The following is a 15,536-nucleotide window of genomic DNA, read 5'->3' as shown; positions in this document are numbered from 1 at the left end:
TGGGGTTGTTTTTCCTTTGTGTTCAATTAATTAGTGGCACACTTTTTGGTCATATTTTTATCTTTCAAATGTTTGAACTGTAGCATGTTTTAAGTGTTGCAGGTCGATGTCATAGCTGCCCCATCAGCCCCTCAGGGATAATAAAGATGTATTTTATTCTACTTCTACTCTGTTCTACTTATATCTTGTGGGATATAAATTGTCTAATTTTACAAGATTAAATTACTAATCTGTAGTGTCTGTTAAGGTCACACAACAGCCAGTGCTGTGTATCTACGGGCAATCCGATCCAATCCAAATGTATTTCTATAGCACACCAAAGCGACTGAAGTGCTGTACATCGCATGGATACATAACAACAGACTGGATATGAAACAATGTAAACTGAAAAAGCAATATAAAAACAAGAGAAATGGAATATAAACCACAGAAAAGTGCCAACCTTTACACATGGTCAGGGAATGTGGGGGGCGGCTCATTCCACAATTGGGAGACGCTTCGTCTCTCTAGTGTTTTAACCTCCATCGAGGTGCCAGTGAAAATGGATGTTAAAGATCACTGAGGTACGATGGAGCAAATATGCATATCAACCTCAGTCCAAGTCCATGCGTGATATCCCACAATGCATTTTGCCGGAACATATCGGCAGAGAAAACACACAAAAACCTTTGCCATAAATCTTTTTCTCTGTTGTGGAACGCAGATTTAAAATCATTAGAAGCGAGAAATTTGTCATTTAGAATTCAAAAATGTAGTTCGCGTATTAAGACCTTTATAGTTCGGCAGCGATGCTGTCGGAAATTAACAGCTCAGCATTTATTAAAAGTATTTTTATTTTTATTAATTTATCAACACCCTGTAGGTGGCGGTAATGAGGCTTAAGCGCTTGGCACCACCGGCCTTTCAAACAGTAGAACAAGGAAGTACACCACTGTTCCAAATGCAACGATCGTACTTCCCATGTATAAAAGTATGATTTTGTGTATTTATGAGCTTCATTTGTGTCTGACTGGTGCTTTTATTTGTTTGTTTTACACACTTTATGTCACAGATTAATTAGAAACCGCCTCCAAAAACAACAAAGACGTTGGTGGTTTGTTTTTCCTGCGTCTGACCTCGATGATGATTACACACGCAGCATGTACCAGGATGAGAGACTGTATATGCTTCTTGAGTTGGGTTTAAGTTATGAAAGGCAGTGTGTTATCTGCTGTGTGGAGTGTTGATATAATCCACGTCTGAATGAACTCGGAACATTCGTCCCCTCGCGTTATCAGATGGTCGCATCACAAAGGAAGACATTAGTGTGTGTGTGGAACTGCTGACATGAGCAATCTCATTTTGAATAATATTGACATTAAATGTCCAAACATTCATTATTATATGTTTAGTTTAGTTACTACGGATGTGGTGTTGCAATAGTATTCTAGTATAAAGTGTTTCCGTCTGTTTTATGAACTATATAAATAATAATAATGATAATAAGAATAATACATTTTATTTGTAAGTGTCTTTCAAACACTCAAGGTCACTTTACATTTAGGTTAAATAAGACGATAAATCAAACAGACAAAAGTGAAGATAAAATAAAACGGACAAATTCAGCACAGTATATGCTGTTTGCCAAAGTAAACACTTTAATCTGGCAGTATCTTCATGTATATGATTATACTGTGATATTGTGATACTATTTTATCTCCCACCACCTCTATTGCAAAGCTTTTTGGACATGCGGGGGGCAAGTCCAAACAAGACATGCATCATTGACCCCCCCCCGGGGTCATTTGAGTTTGAGAGAGTGATTACTGCTTTGTACCACAAATATTTCTTTTTACGGTTAGATTTTTGAGGTTATATAAAAATAATGTCACCTACAATTTACACACCGGACCTTTTTTTAAAGTCCGCTTTAAATAAACCACTGACAGCAGCTAAAGATCTGTACTGTTTATTCTCTGTTCACTTTTTTATTACGACCATCCTCATGTTCTTCTTCTTCTGTTGTTTCACCCGATTAAATGGGCACACGTGGTTTAAGTATTTTTCCTCCTATAAATACTCAAATTGCCACTTTAGCGACATTTTCCTGTCGCAAAATACTTTTTTGGGGGTCACAAAAAATGAGCCATGCCTTATTTGTGAAGGATTTATTAAATAACACACGTGTAAAAGGAAGTACACACTATATACATACTATATAAGGTAGAACACTATTCAACATAGTATCGGTTGCACAGAAATGTCAGTAAAAATGGTCAAATTTGCTTGTGTCACTGTTTTATTTTGTTTGTCATCTTCAGAAAAGCGGGTCTCTGTATAAAAAGGTTTGGAAACACTGGTGTAAACCATTTGTATACTACTCTGAATTACAGCAAACTATACATTATATATAATTTAACACTTTATAAACAAAGTGGGCATAAAACATGTGAAAGGTTTTACTTTAAGAAACAGTTTTCTCTCAACTGAGAACTCCCATTCCAAATTTAAGTGATTTTCTTTTCTTAATTTGTACATTTTAATCCAAAACTTAAACATATCAGCATTACTTTATTATGAATGAATGAATAAGGCCACAGGTGAATATGTTATGTTGTGCAAAATCACTTCAAGTTCATTTCAAAATCTGCCTCTACAAATTTAAGAGTCAGAGTCAAAAAAAACCAAAACTGTGACTAAACATCAGGAATAATCAAATAAAACACACGTTTATGTCTTTCACCATAATGTGGGCCCCCAGGGGCCACTGTAATCCCACAGGTATGGTCTGTACTGATACGCTCTGCAGAAGGACGAGATCAGCGACGATCGGACCAAGTCCTCCCTGAGTCCATCTGAACTTTTCTCCACGTCCTTACAGAACTCGGACATCTGCTGCTTCCGTTTGGTCTTGTACCTCCGGTTCTGGAACCAGATTTTCACCTGGGTCTCGGTCAGTCTTAAGGTGCTGGCCAGGTGAGCTCTCTCTGGAGCGGACAGGTACTTCTGCTGGTTGAACTTCTTCTCCAGCTCGAGGACTTGGAGGTGCGTGAACGCCGCCCTGGAGCGCCTCTGTTTCCCCGAGGAGGAAAAAGTGCAGGACTCTGAGGTGCTGGGACAGGACGTGTCCAGAGAGTCTGTGAAGGACACGTGTGTTTGGGTCATTAGGGAGGACAGATTACACTTTTTTTTTTTAATCACTATTACACGAGGTAAAGGTTAGAACTTCAGAACTTCCACATTTTGCAACGTCAGCTGAAGATGCAGATCTTCTAAAAACAACAACAATCAAGCTCTTGTTGTCCTCACCTGTCTCTACTCCCGTCACCGTCTCCCCAGGACAGAGTTCCTCCCTCTGGTTTTCAGATTCCTCCTTCCACTGCAAACATCTCTCCATCTTCTGTGAGCAGCACTTGCCATTAAACCTCGCGCCGTCCCTGACGGACAGGATGTCCTCGATGAGGAAGGACGTCAGAGGTTTGACCAAGTCAGACATTTCCGTCCAGTGATCCACGGATCAGAGGCCACAGGTCTGCAGCAGCTGCTGTGTGTGTGTCTCTGTCTGTGTGTGTGTGTGTGTCCTCACACTCCAGAGCTGGTTTTCACTTTATATATACACACACACACACTCACAGAGAGGGAGGCGGAGTCACAGGCACTGACAGTGACACATGAAGGAGGTGGGACAAGTGTCTCACTTGAAGAATGCACTTTAATTTGTCAGTTTGTCGTTTTTCTTTTTGTCCTTTTTCTTTGTTTTGTCTTTATTGTTCATAAATGTCTTTTATAAAATAAAAAAGTATTTGTAAAATGAATTGAATCATGATGCAACCACCTTATGTAATGCACAGCAAATGTTATACTTCTATAGTTATATAGTTAATAGAAATGTATGAAGCTGTCAAATCTTTTTTTTTTTTTATAACCAGATTTATTATGTATGTAAAGCACATACAGGACATTATGTAACAGGATATAAAGAACAGTGTGCGATATTAACACATATAGGGATGAAAAGGATAAACTAAACTAAACAAACTAAGTTGATAGATATGAATGTCCATTATTGAGGTAATCGTGAAAAATGCTGTCATCTCACCAGCATACAGTAGGGGGAGCCTGTAATGTCCCTGTTCTTTATTTGGGAATTTTTACTCCAAAAATCTTTTTATTTTGGTAAAATTACAGTACATTTTGTAACCTTGTAACTAACTAACATATGTAAAGTTTCTGTAATGTTACAACAAAATGTAACCCTTGTGTGAATGTATATGTTTGATATAAGGTCATCATTTGTTTTATAACAATATAACATTTTGTAACATTATTTTGCCTACAAAGTTACTATTTTTTTCATGTTAGCAATATTTTATTGTAATGGCACGACATTTTTGGTAACATTTTTGATAAAATTAACAGCATGTTTTTTGCAGTATTACAATGTTTTTGTACATTTCCAGTCATTTTGTTGAGTTAGTTACAACAAGTTGACATTACGACATATTTCCTCACTTTTTGTTGTTTTGGTAACATTTGTCACATTAGCTTTATTTACATTTCTGAAGACTTATGGATATGAACCAAATACAAATATGACAGGGAATTCACCTCATGTCGCCTGATTCACAGCGTTGTAAGAAAGTGTAAATGAACTGTATGTCATATAATCAGATATATTGAGTCCTGCGTAGACTTCCAGTGTCCCACGTGTCTGCGTCTGCAGGGCGACCCCTCAGCGGTGGGTGGTCAAACCCTCTGCAGCACTAATGACTTTGACACATTTAGGCTCCTGAACGGACAGCGTCATCGTTCAGCGGCCGTTTATTTGTTGTTCTCCGTGGCTCGTCTTGACCTCTTTCCACAGAGATTGAGACATTTTACTCGCAGTGTGTGTCTGTTTTTCCCCCCAGTGAGTTCACGCTTCATTTGGAAACGTATGTATGACAAAACATGATCCTCTCGGAGCCCCTGGGCTCTGCTGAGGAATCCCCAACTACAACAACAACAACAATAACAACAACAACAACACCACTGGGGGGGAAAGGCCTTTTATTACTTTGTTTCAGCTGCTTTATAAATAAAGTTGGTAAAGTAAATAAAACAAATAAAAAAGATAAAATTCAGGCCTGATAGACCTAAAAAACTATATAAAAAAAAAGATATTTACCACCATCTAACAATGGGGTGAAAGCCAAAGAGTAAAAATGGGTTTTAAGATGAGTTTTAAAGGTATGCATATTATGTTACTATTATTACAAGGGACTTTCTTTTTATTAAAGATTGAACAAAAGGCTGTCATCATTTACACTAAGTGCTTTATATACACTCAATATACAGTACGGTATAAAGCCATGTGTGATGCATTTTAGAGTTATTGCATGAAAATTAAACCAAAACGCACAGTTTAAAAAAAGATTTTTGCTGTGTCCTGTGTTGTCGATCAGTCTTTATAAAGAAAATCCCCTGAGATTCCTCTCAAACATTAGCCGCTGTCCTGTCAACACAGTGTAAAGATCATCAGTATGATACGCTTCACCTTGAATTCCTGTCTGTCTGCACCTGTACAGTATGTTGACCTGTAAGCACAGGAAGCTCTTATCCCTCTGTCTAGACTCGTTTTTCTTTCTGTTTTCAAAGCCTGAGCTATTTTTGGGTCGTGCTGCACTAAATACAATAAAAAACTTTCAGCTAAAAGAGAGACAATGTAGTGTTATTAGGGAAGAGCATGAATACAGTCTATCAATTAATGTTGCTCATTTTATTAAAACAATATGAAATTCCACACATTACACAAATTCCACTAAATGCGTGTGATGAAATTTACCAGGGTCTTTGAATGCATCTTATTAGTTGCTCCTTGTAGCTCGAGCATAACTACTTTTGCTTGAAATGACCATCGTTAAGGTGAGATTTTTTCACCTAAATCAAAGTTTTACTGTAAAAGAGTACAGTAAATGTCATATACTTTATTCAATATTATTCAATATTGAATATTTAATATGATAAAAAAGTGACTTTAACGTCTACCAAAGTCATTTTCTGGGAAGATACTTGTACTTTTACTTAAGTATCCTTTTTAAGGTACTTTATACAGAACTGGTAAAAAGCCACCAAATGCAAATTCAACTGTCCAATGATTTCTGTCAATGATGCATAAAAAAAAGCTTATCATTTCTCAAAAGTTAATGCAATGTTTTCCCACATCAAATTAAAGTGGAAAGTCCACACTTCACTGTGGTGGTGAACAGAGGCAAAAGTTCCACATTAGAACTTTAATAACTGTGTCACTGTGTGCTGACACTGAAGGCCGTGCAAAGATGAGACAATCTACAGTATGTGCTGACTCGCGGCTCCGCGGAATGACATTTCTGTGCTACTTGACCCCTGAGTTTGTTACAACAACAATCAGACACGACATAGACAGACACCGTGGTGTAGAAACCTATGACCTTTTAGCCCGGGACGGTATTTGTCTTCCACAGCAGGTAATTTGGCGTTTGACAGTGTTTTCTTAAAAGTCACAGCGAGTTGTTGTTGTCATCCGTCTTCTCTTGTTTTCCCTGACGTTTCATTGTGTGAGACGACGACAAGCCTCAAAACTTCACTCAGTGGATTTCTTTAGTTTTATCTGCTCACCATCAGTGTTTATGTTGTAGTGTATCCTGTCATATTGTTGTGCGTCCTGCACACCTGTGCTGTTGCTCAAGGTGTTTGTTACATTGTGTTACATTGTAGAACAGACGAGTCTCACAGGTTAGTCTCACAGATCGATAGATAAACGGTCCTTTTTTATACTTTCTCTTTAAAACAGCAGCATTTTTATTATATATCATATTTTATTGTCCTCGTAATTTTGTTTTATCTTTACACTTGCTTGGGCAATGTAAACGCATGTTGCCTATGCCAATAAAGCCCTTAAATTGAATTGAATAGACATGCTTTTTTTTTTTATTTGAGCAATTATTAGTTATAGATACTACATAGATATTATAGATATTTTTCATGCTTTTGAATCTGGATCTTGATCTGGATTTTGACACAAACAACACAGTAACGTAGACCTGTATCATCATCATATTTATGAGTTATTCACTAAAAATGTTGAAAATTCGCTTATTTTTTATAATCTCATTCATTTTTTGTGATATACAGGAAACGTATTACAAGTATAACTGTTAAATTGTTTCAGTTACACTGGGACAAGTACTGTAAATGTCATACTTTTACTTAAGTAATATTATAAAAAAGTGACTTCTACCAGCTGTGTCATTTTCTGGTAAAAAAAATACTTCTACTTCTACCCAAGTATCCCTTTAAGGTATAATTTATATAAAACTATGTAACATAACAACAAAAGACAATAGACTTTATTGATTGAAGAGCTTGGTGATTTTCTTTTTTATGTCCCTGACGTGATGAAGCGGTGTTGAGTTTCTCCTACAGAGGGAGCTTTAAAGCAACAAGTGAAGTCAGTCACAGAGTAAACAAACCAGCAGCCACTTGAAACTCACAGGAACAACCACACAATGAGCTTATTTCACCAGAGATGGAGCCTAAAAAGAAAGTCAGATAATCCTCCCCATCAGTGCTCTTCCATCTTTCATGGCCAGTTTCATCTTCATTCACTCCCTAAAAGCAAAATCAACATTCTCTTGTCCTGAACACAGAGGAGTCATCTCAGCTCCAGGTATAAACACCAAGATTATCAGGACGACGTGTTTCCTCACTCTCTCTCTCTGTGCCGTCGACGGCATGAGCTCAACACATGATGTAAAGTATTGTGTCTGTCTGTCTGTCTGTCTGTCACTGGTGATCACATCCTCATGAATCACAGCAGTGTAATCATCTCTTTATTCAAAGATAAAAAACACGATCTACTGCAGCCTCGTCCACCCCCACTCTCTCAACTACAGGAAACTTGTTATTCCACATTTTCTCTCTGTCCACTTTACAAACCATTAGCACCTCAATAGCCTGTCTTATCACTGTGTGTGTGTGTGTGTGTGTGACAACAGTTATTTAAACACTTATATGTGCTGAAAAGAGCATATAAGTGTTAGATGATGTGTGAATTATCTCAGAGGGCATCAGGGCAGACTGTAGAGTATATGTAGTGGTAGTCGTTTCATTGTTGATAAAGTTACAGATCTCACCGCACAGCCACAATGAAAGCAAACTAGTTACTAACATGGCTACTGCAATTTAAATTATAAAATTAAAAATGTATAAATGTACTACTGGGGATGTTGCATATGCTTAAGAAATACACAAGGTGCTTCTGTATGTATTTGTTTATTTCTTTATTCATTTATTTATTGAAGGGACAATACAGTTTAACATAGTTTCCACGACAGAGTCTGCACAGAATTGTGTTTGTATAGTTTGTATAGTATAGTAATCCAGTCGCTTTAGATGCGATTTTGTATGTAAATGTATGAAATTAAAAGGATGTCATCAAGGTGCCAGATGTACAGTTTCACTTTCTTATTTGCCAAATGCACATTAAGTTACGTGAAAAATTCTTAAAATTAATGAAAAACATGTTAATGTTTTTTTTGTGTTTTTTTTACTATTCTCTGTGTCATTTTTTAAATCTTTTATGCTTCCTATTTTTATTGATTTTTTTCATTCTGTAAAACAATCGGTTGTTTTTAAATGTGCTCTATCAATGAATTTGAGTTGAGTGGAAAATAATGACTTTTAAGAATACTTTTAATGTCACTGCTTCTTTCTCTGACACACACGCACACACACACACACACAGAGGCATTATATCATCGTATGTGATCTCTGTGAGTGTGTCTGGTCTCCTCTGTGTCTGCAGCTTCATCCTTATCTGTACACTTTAGCTCCTTCAGCTCCTCTTCTTCTTCTTCTTCTCCCCCGGAGGTGTTTCTCCTCCTCAGGCCCATTAAAAGTCACACACACACACACTCACACATTTTATCTACTATTGTGACGTTTCAACTGTTTTTCAATCATTACCTATAAGTTTATGACATATACATCTTAAATAAAAGTGTCTCTGTTTTTCAGTAATCACCCGCTAACTAACACGTGGTAAAGTTAACCAGTAAATGGACAAATACTGGTGTCAGTGCAAGTCACTGGAGTGTTATCTGGTGGATGAGTGACAGGTCGGACTGGAACTGTTTCCCCCTCTGATTGAGAGCTTGACAGAGTTAAAGAGCCACTGTGTCTGCGGCTTTGTTTACCAAGCAGAGCTGCGGCACAGGACCAGCTCTCCGGCCTTATCACGGGATTTGTGAATGGGACAATAATGAGCTGGGTTTGATAGAGCGGGGCTGCAGGGTCAGATGTCACCGCAGCCATTAGCTCCTCTGATGGCCGTGTTTGATTAGCCGAGAGGAGGAAAGGCTCCGTCAACAATTACCTGAGGTATGTTGTTTTTAATTGGACATTAAGGCGGGGATGTTTGGACTGGAAGCCCAAGTAAACAGATACAAATCAAACAATGTGACGATTTCATGTGAAAATGATCCTGACAGATTTAATTCACAATATTTCTGTGATACTTGCAAAAAAAACAACTGAAAATGTGTCCAAAATGTCTCTAAACACATTGAAATGTTACATTTTGGTGACAAAAATTAGGTAAAAAAACCAACATTTTAACATGAGTACATCACCATTACTATTTCATTCTTATTAATCATTACTTGTGCCAAGGAGATGACGTATTCAGCTGTTTTCCCAGTTAATATAATAAAAATATATTTTTTTATGCCAGTAAATAAAGCACTTTTAGTTCCTTTCTTATTTGATTCTAATCAATTCAGTTTAGAAAAAAATTATTTGTCCTCATCAAAGGGAAACAAAAGTATATAAAAATAAATAAATAAGTAAATAAATATCACCCGCTCCTATACAGTTATTCCTGCGTAGGAGTCGTCATCATTTACAAACCACTGCAGAGCAATGACGACAAGTTATTTATGATCCATCTTTAAAGTAAAGTAGGATGTTGTATCATTTTTGTGGCACAGAAACCCGAAACCGGACATTTCATAGTTCCAATGCAGGTGATGCAGATCTGCCTTTCACCCTGTAAGTTTATGCTGCATCAAAATAATCTTATAAAACATTATTTGATGGTTTATATCTCACACTGAGTTGCTTTAAGTCACAGATTTGGACTCCTCTTACTACGAGAATAGTGACGAGCCACAAGAGAGCGACTCCACAAGTTTCACAAAGTTCTCTATTTAAATGAAACTTCATGAAAAAACAAGCTGATACTTCAGCTTTTCCCTCAAGAGCTAATGGTCATAATCTCTAAGTTTTCACATTTGGTACCTGCAGCATTTACAGTTTCCAGAGGTTGACTTTAGGGGGCACTGTTGAGTCATTTTGCAACGCCCATAGCTACCGGCAAAATATTATAATTTCTGAAATATTTTGGCGAAATATTTGGAGTTTTCATACATTTTCAAGATTTATTTATTTTTATTTTTATTTTTTTAAAGGGCCTTCACCACTTCTCAGTATAGCAGTGTGTTTAGATCTCGTGTCGCCCGGTGACATCTCTCCTCTGGAGGCGTGGACATTACATTGCTCTGCTAAAATCACTGCCACCGCAAACGTAAACACGCCGAGCAAAGTCAGCTACAGACTTTTCACAGGAGGCAGGTTTATGCCCACTAAGATAATTTGCTTGTCATCGACAGGATTTGGCCGTTTGCGATATCTAGAAAATTCATGCGGACTGGCGATCTGTCCAGGGTGTGACCCCGCCTTTCAGCCTATGTCAGCTGAGATTGGCACAGCACCACCCACACAACGCTCATGTGGAAGATAAAGGTTAATATATCCCGATTTTGGGAAAAAAGAGTGTCATTCCAAGAGTGAAATCCAGAAATAGGCCTTATTTCCCCCCCACTTATACACTACAGGATAGAGAATTATAACAATATAACAACACAAAAGAAATACGAATTAAACAACAAAACCTTTTAATATCCCTCTCTTTAAAAAAAGAAGAGACAACAGATACAAATAAAATATACAATAATAACATATAAAGCTGTAAATGTATCACCAGCCTCTTACTCCGTGTAAAGAAGCCTGAAAGTGTCCGTGGTGAGTGAAGGGAACTTCTTCAAGCAGCTGCTTATGACACATGTGGGACATGTTGAACCCGCAGCCGTACACACTGCTGCTGCCGCTGCTGCTTCCACAGCCAAACACCGTGTTATAATGTCCAAGGGAAACGTTGTACGGTGACGATTGTGCGCCTGCGCACAGCTGTCCGTCCCGCACCAGCACCGGCACCGGGACCCTGCGAGGCGCAGCGGGGAAACCGGCCAGCTCCAGAGTCTTGTCCTGCCGCTGCCGCTTACATTTGTAGCGTCTGTTCTGGAACCAGATCTTGACCTGGGTGGAGGTGAGCTGCAGCACGCGGGCCAGCTGCTCCCGCTCCGGGGCGGACAGGTAGCGCTGCTGCCGGAAGCGTCGCTCCAGCTCTGACACCTGCGACTGAGAGAAGAGGACCCGGGGTTTCCTGCGCTGCCTGGGCCTGAAACTGCCGCTGCTGCCGCTGCTGCTGCGGCACTGCAGTGCGCGTTTGTCGCAGTCTGGTGAACAGTCACTCAAGTCTGCAGAGGAAAAACACAACATCACACACTTTATAACAATTATAAAACAGTTTGTGTGTGCCAAAACGTTTAGATGTGACAAACTAAGTGTATTTTAATTATTGTATTTATTCATTTTTATGTGGGATTTTATCTTCTTTTTTTATCTTCCAATGTGTCCATTTTTTGTTTTAACTGTTTTTAAACAGCTTTAATTCCATTTTGAACCGTTTTAAGTCTGTGTTCATTGCAGTTTCCCGAACTTCCCCTGTTTTGAAATACGATTGTTACATAAACAAATAAAGCACATTGCTTTGACTCAGTGCATGAAATGTGTTTACTTTAATAGGCTATAGGTGTAAGAAATCTATGTTTGGCCTTAGTATTATTAAACAAACTAATGTCATTTATTTCTAACAGAATCGTAATCGAAATGGTCTTTGTTGTCATTTTAACTTCAAATAAAATGTGCCACTCTAAATGACATAACAACAAAACATACAGGGGAGTAATTATTAAACGAGCACTGATAATAAAAATGTAAAAAAGAAATCCTTGTTTTAATAAAACTATGTTGATTGTATTAAATGCACAGCAGTGGCTGAGATTTCATTGAAACACAATTCATTGTGATCAGACGGAAATACTTTCGTGCATAAATGTTCCTTTAAAAAACAATAATGCAAAACTTTAGGTTTAACTTTAATTAAGATCAAACACCCAGTAAAAAAAGATATATATATATATGTGTCTATTTTCAAAGTAAAGTAAATTCACTCTTCAACATACTTGTATGTTCTCTTTACTGTCGCTTGTTTTGAAATAATATGAAGCAAAATCTTTACAAAATTATACCTCATTCAAAATATGTAAATTACATTATAGGCTTTTTCTTTTTTAATTAATTAATTAATTATTTATTTCTAACTAAAAAAAAAGAAAACAGACGCAAGATAAATAAAGTAAAAAACAGACTTGTTATTTTTGCTTTTGTCAGCAGATTTAAAATTGGAACGGAAAAGTTTGTCAAGAATGTGCCAAAGAATGAGGGATTGTGGAGGTTTAGAATAGATATGCAAATATTAGGATGTTGTGTTCATATAAATACAAGAACGTGTTTCAGGCTATAAGTAAAATATTTGTCAGTGATATTTGAAATGTTTTTGTGTTTTTAACAGAAACATGTGAAGTGGAAAATGAAACTGTAGACGTTTCACGGCAGTTTCATCACTTGGATCAGACAGACAGACAGACAGACAGACATGTCCTTATTACTCCAAATAAACAGACACGTCTAAAGTATTATTCGACCATCATCATGTTTCTTCTCACCCTGGTCATTCATCTCATCTTCTGCTGCTGAGCTGTGATTCTCCTGCGTCCTGGAGACGCTGCACGGCTCCGGCCTGCAGTCCGCGTGAACGTGCGTGTGCACGTGCTGCTGGTGGTGGTGGTGGTGGTGGTGGTGCATGGTGACGACCTGCTCCGCAGCCACCACTTCATTTTCAAACTCCCTGTGCTGCTCCAGCTTCAGAATATCCTTGACAGAAAAGGGCGTCGAGGCTGAAGTTGAACCGGGAAACATCCCGAACCTTTGATTCCACCTCTGTGGATCTGTATGCTCCTTTTTTACGCACACGCGCTGGAGCTGCTGCTGTTTCTGCTGCTGCTGCCGGAGACGCACCACTTCACTGACTGATGACTGAAGGCCTGGGAAGTTTTAAATCATTCACGAGACAGACCTATCATACCCCCCCCCCTCCCCAGAAACACCCCGCGTGTCTGTGCGCACGGACCTGCAGCTGCTTTTCTTCTCACCTTACAGGAAATCCTCTCATCACACACATGTCCATCCTGAGAGAGGACGTTTAATGAAGACATGAAACACTGCTGCTTCCGCCTGCAAACGAACTTCTTTATCTTTGACTCAGAGTCAGTGAGTTACTCATAATAGATGTGTTTTATTCATCTGCCTGATTAAAGGAGAGAAGAAGTCAGTGCAGTGCAAAGTTAAGTCAAGCAGCACCTGTGTTACAGCTGCTTAATTGGACAACTGTCCATTTTAATTTGAAAAGCTTTATTGTCATTGCACATTAAAGCTGTACAATGAAATTCCTGCCTGTGCATCATTTGCATACAAACACAATATGCCTACTATAAATAAAATAAAGCACTTTCCCTTATAGAACCTGCAGCATTTAGTACAGTTTTGGAGGAGAAGCTGTTTTTCTACTGTGTCCTTGTGCTGCCATCTTATTGTCCCAGTATACAAGCTATTACAGTGTGTTCACCTCCACTGCACTAGGGGGCGATGTGTCCCCTTTCAGCTTTGTGAGTACATGAGGCAGTTTCCTGTTTAGCAAGTTTTAACGTTTAAAAATTGAGGAATGCCCTTTTAAAAAAACTTTTTTGTTACATTCGGGTTAAACGTGGCATAAAGTAGACGCCAGAGTACACTCACTCACACACACACACTCATCTTCTACCGCTTTAAACTCCACATGAGGGTCGCTGGTGCCAATCCCAGCTGACACAGAATGAGAAGCAGTGTAAACCATGGACAGATTGCCAATCATCGCATTGGTTTCGAACCGAGGTCTCTTTGCTGCAAGGCAAGAGTGCTAGCCACTCTCCCGTTGTGTGGCACCAAACTTGATTTATAACGTCACAAAACATTTTCCGAAAGACTTTCTTTACTTTCAGCTCTTCCTTGATGTCAATTTTGTGAATCAAGTGGCGACGGTAGCTCAGTGGTAGAGCGAGCTGTCTTTCAACATGAAGGTTGTCGGTCTGATTCCAGGCTCCGCTAGTCTACATGCTGATTTGGGCAGGATACTCTACCCCATGTTGCTGTGCTGGCAGCGTGTGAATGGGTGATAAAAAATGTGCTGCACGTGGTTTTGACTAAAAACATTTATTTTGTATGTATGATCATTTTTTTAATACATGTACAATCGCCTGATTGTATGAATTAGTGTTTTTCATTACCCTAGAATGTTTTTAAAATAGCCCACAATTGACAAACTTTGACTTATTTGAGAGAGAAAATAAGAGAAAACTTTCCTCACCTAAATATGTGGGTTTTAATTTATTCATCATCAACTCAAAGCAACTCCCACTGAGAGACGAGTTAAACCACTTAACCAGCACACAGCTCCTCGTGGGGTGGGTGTGGGTGGTTGGTGGGGGTTGGTTGAGTGATCTTAGGTGATGTTGAACAGCTTCACCATCAACATTGTTTTGCAGGAGCGTTATTAGTGTCAGTCTCAGGCCACAACAAACAGTAACTTTACACCTGATGTTGTGGAAGTGGAGAAGCAGCGGCGCCAGCCTGTGATGCATGAGTGAGGCCGAGACGTGCGTCCACTCCACTCCACCCCACGCAGACAGGAACAAGGACAGACGTGGGCTGTCCCCACTGTTGTGTCCAACTGCTGTCCCACTGCTGCTGCTGCTGCTTATGTGTGGAGACTATCAGGCGTAGGTCTGAAGATGTTGATAAAACACTTTTTGAAAGTTGTGACATGTTTCAAAAAATTAGAAGAACCTGAGTAACTTCCTTAGAGACGATTAAATACAATAAGGTGATCAGTTTTAGTCCCATAACAGGGACATTTTGAGCAACACACACACACACACACACACACACACACACACACACACACACACACACACACACACACACACACACAAATCAACATACATAAATAAACACCAACACTCTCTCTTTCTTTTACCTCTCTATTTAAATGTTTTTATTGTGTCATTTATGTCTTTTTTTTATTTATTGTAAAGCACTTTGAAATGCCTTGTAGTTGAAATGTTCTATATAAATAAACTTGCCTTACCTGCATGCCAATACAGAAACTTCAAATATTGTTATATATATATATGTACGTATAAAATATGGAATGAAATGCAAAACTGAGACGTAAAACTAAAAGCAACACAAAACAGAACAGT

At 38.5% G+C, this 15,536-nt stretch overlaps 2 protein-coding genes across 2 annotated transcripts; both read right to left on the bottom strand.

Annotated features, from left to right (window-relative positions):
* Positions 1 to 2,718: 2,718 nt before the first annotated feature.
* Positions 2,719 to 3,496, bottom strand: nkx3-1 (NK3 homeobox 1). Its single transcript, XM_044025379.1, has 2 exons — positions 3,289 to 3,496; positions 2,719 to 3,116 (listed from the first exon to the last, which is right to left on the bottom strand). The coding sequence occupies exons 1-2, from the start codon at positions 3,473 to 3,475 to the stop codon at positions 2,719 to 2,721; spliced, it is 585 nt and encodes a 194-aa protein (XP_043881314.1). The 5' UTR covers positions 3,476 to 3,496.
* Positions 3,497 to 10,971: 7,475 nt separating this feature from the next.
* On the bottom strand, positions 10,972 to 13,268 carry nkx2.7 (NK2 transcription factor related 7). Its single transcript, XM_044026975.1, has 2 exons — positions 12,906 to 13,268; positions 10,972 to 11,594 (listed from the first exon to the last, which is right to left on the bottom strand). The coding sequence occupies exons 1-2, from the start codon at positions 13,156 to 13,158 to the stop codon at positions 11,035 to 11,037; spliced, it is 813 nt and encodes a 270-aa protein (XP_043882910.1). The 5' UTR covers positions 13,159 to 13,268; the 3' UTR covers positions 10,972 to 11,034.
* Between the last annotated feature and the right edge of the window lie 2,268 nt (positions 13,269 to 15,536).

The sequence above is a fragment of the Solea senegalensis genome, linkage group LG5, assembly GCF_019176455.1.
Source record: "Solea senegalensis isolate Sse05_10M linkage group LG5, IFAPA_SoseM_1, whole genome shotgun sequence".
NCBI lineage: Eukaryota > Metazoa > Chordata > Actinopteri > Pleuronectiformes > Soleidae > Solea > Solea senegalensis.
Note: the sequence above shows the minus strand (reverse complement) of the source record. Positions and strands in the feature narration are given on the sequence as shown.

Bases quoted from the DNA above. Each gene is read 5' to 3' on its own strand.
- nkx3-1 (XM_044025379.1), bottom strand. From the start codon at position 3,475: ATGTCTGACTTGGTCAAACCTCTGACGTCCTTCCTCATCGAGGACATC. The intron at 3,117-3,288 runs GTGAGGACAACA...TGTCCTTCACAG, and splicing joins GGTGACGGGAGTAGAGACAG to ACTCTCTGGACACGTCCTGT.
- nkx2.7 (XM_044026975.1), bottom strand. From the start codon at position 13,158: ATGTTTCCCGGTTCAACTTCAGCCTCGACGCCCTTTTCTGTCAAGGAT. The intron at 11,595-12,905 runs GTGAGAAGAAAC...TTTCCTCTGCAG, and splicing joins AGATGAGATGAATGACCAGG to ACTTGAGTGACTGTTCACCA.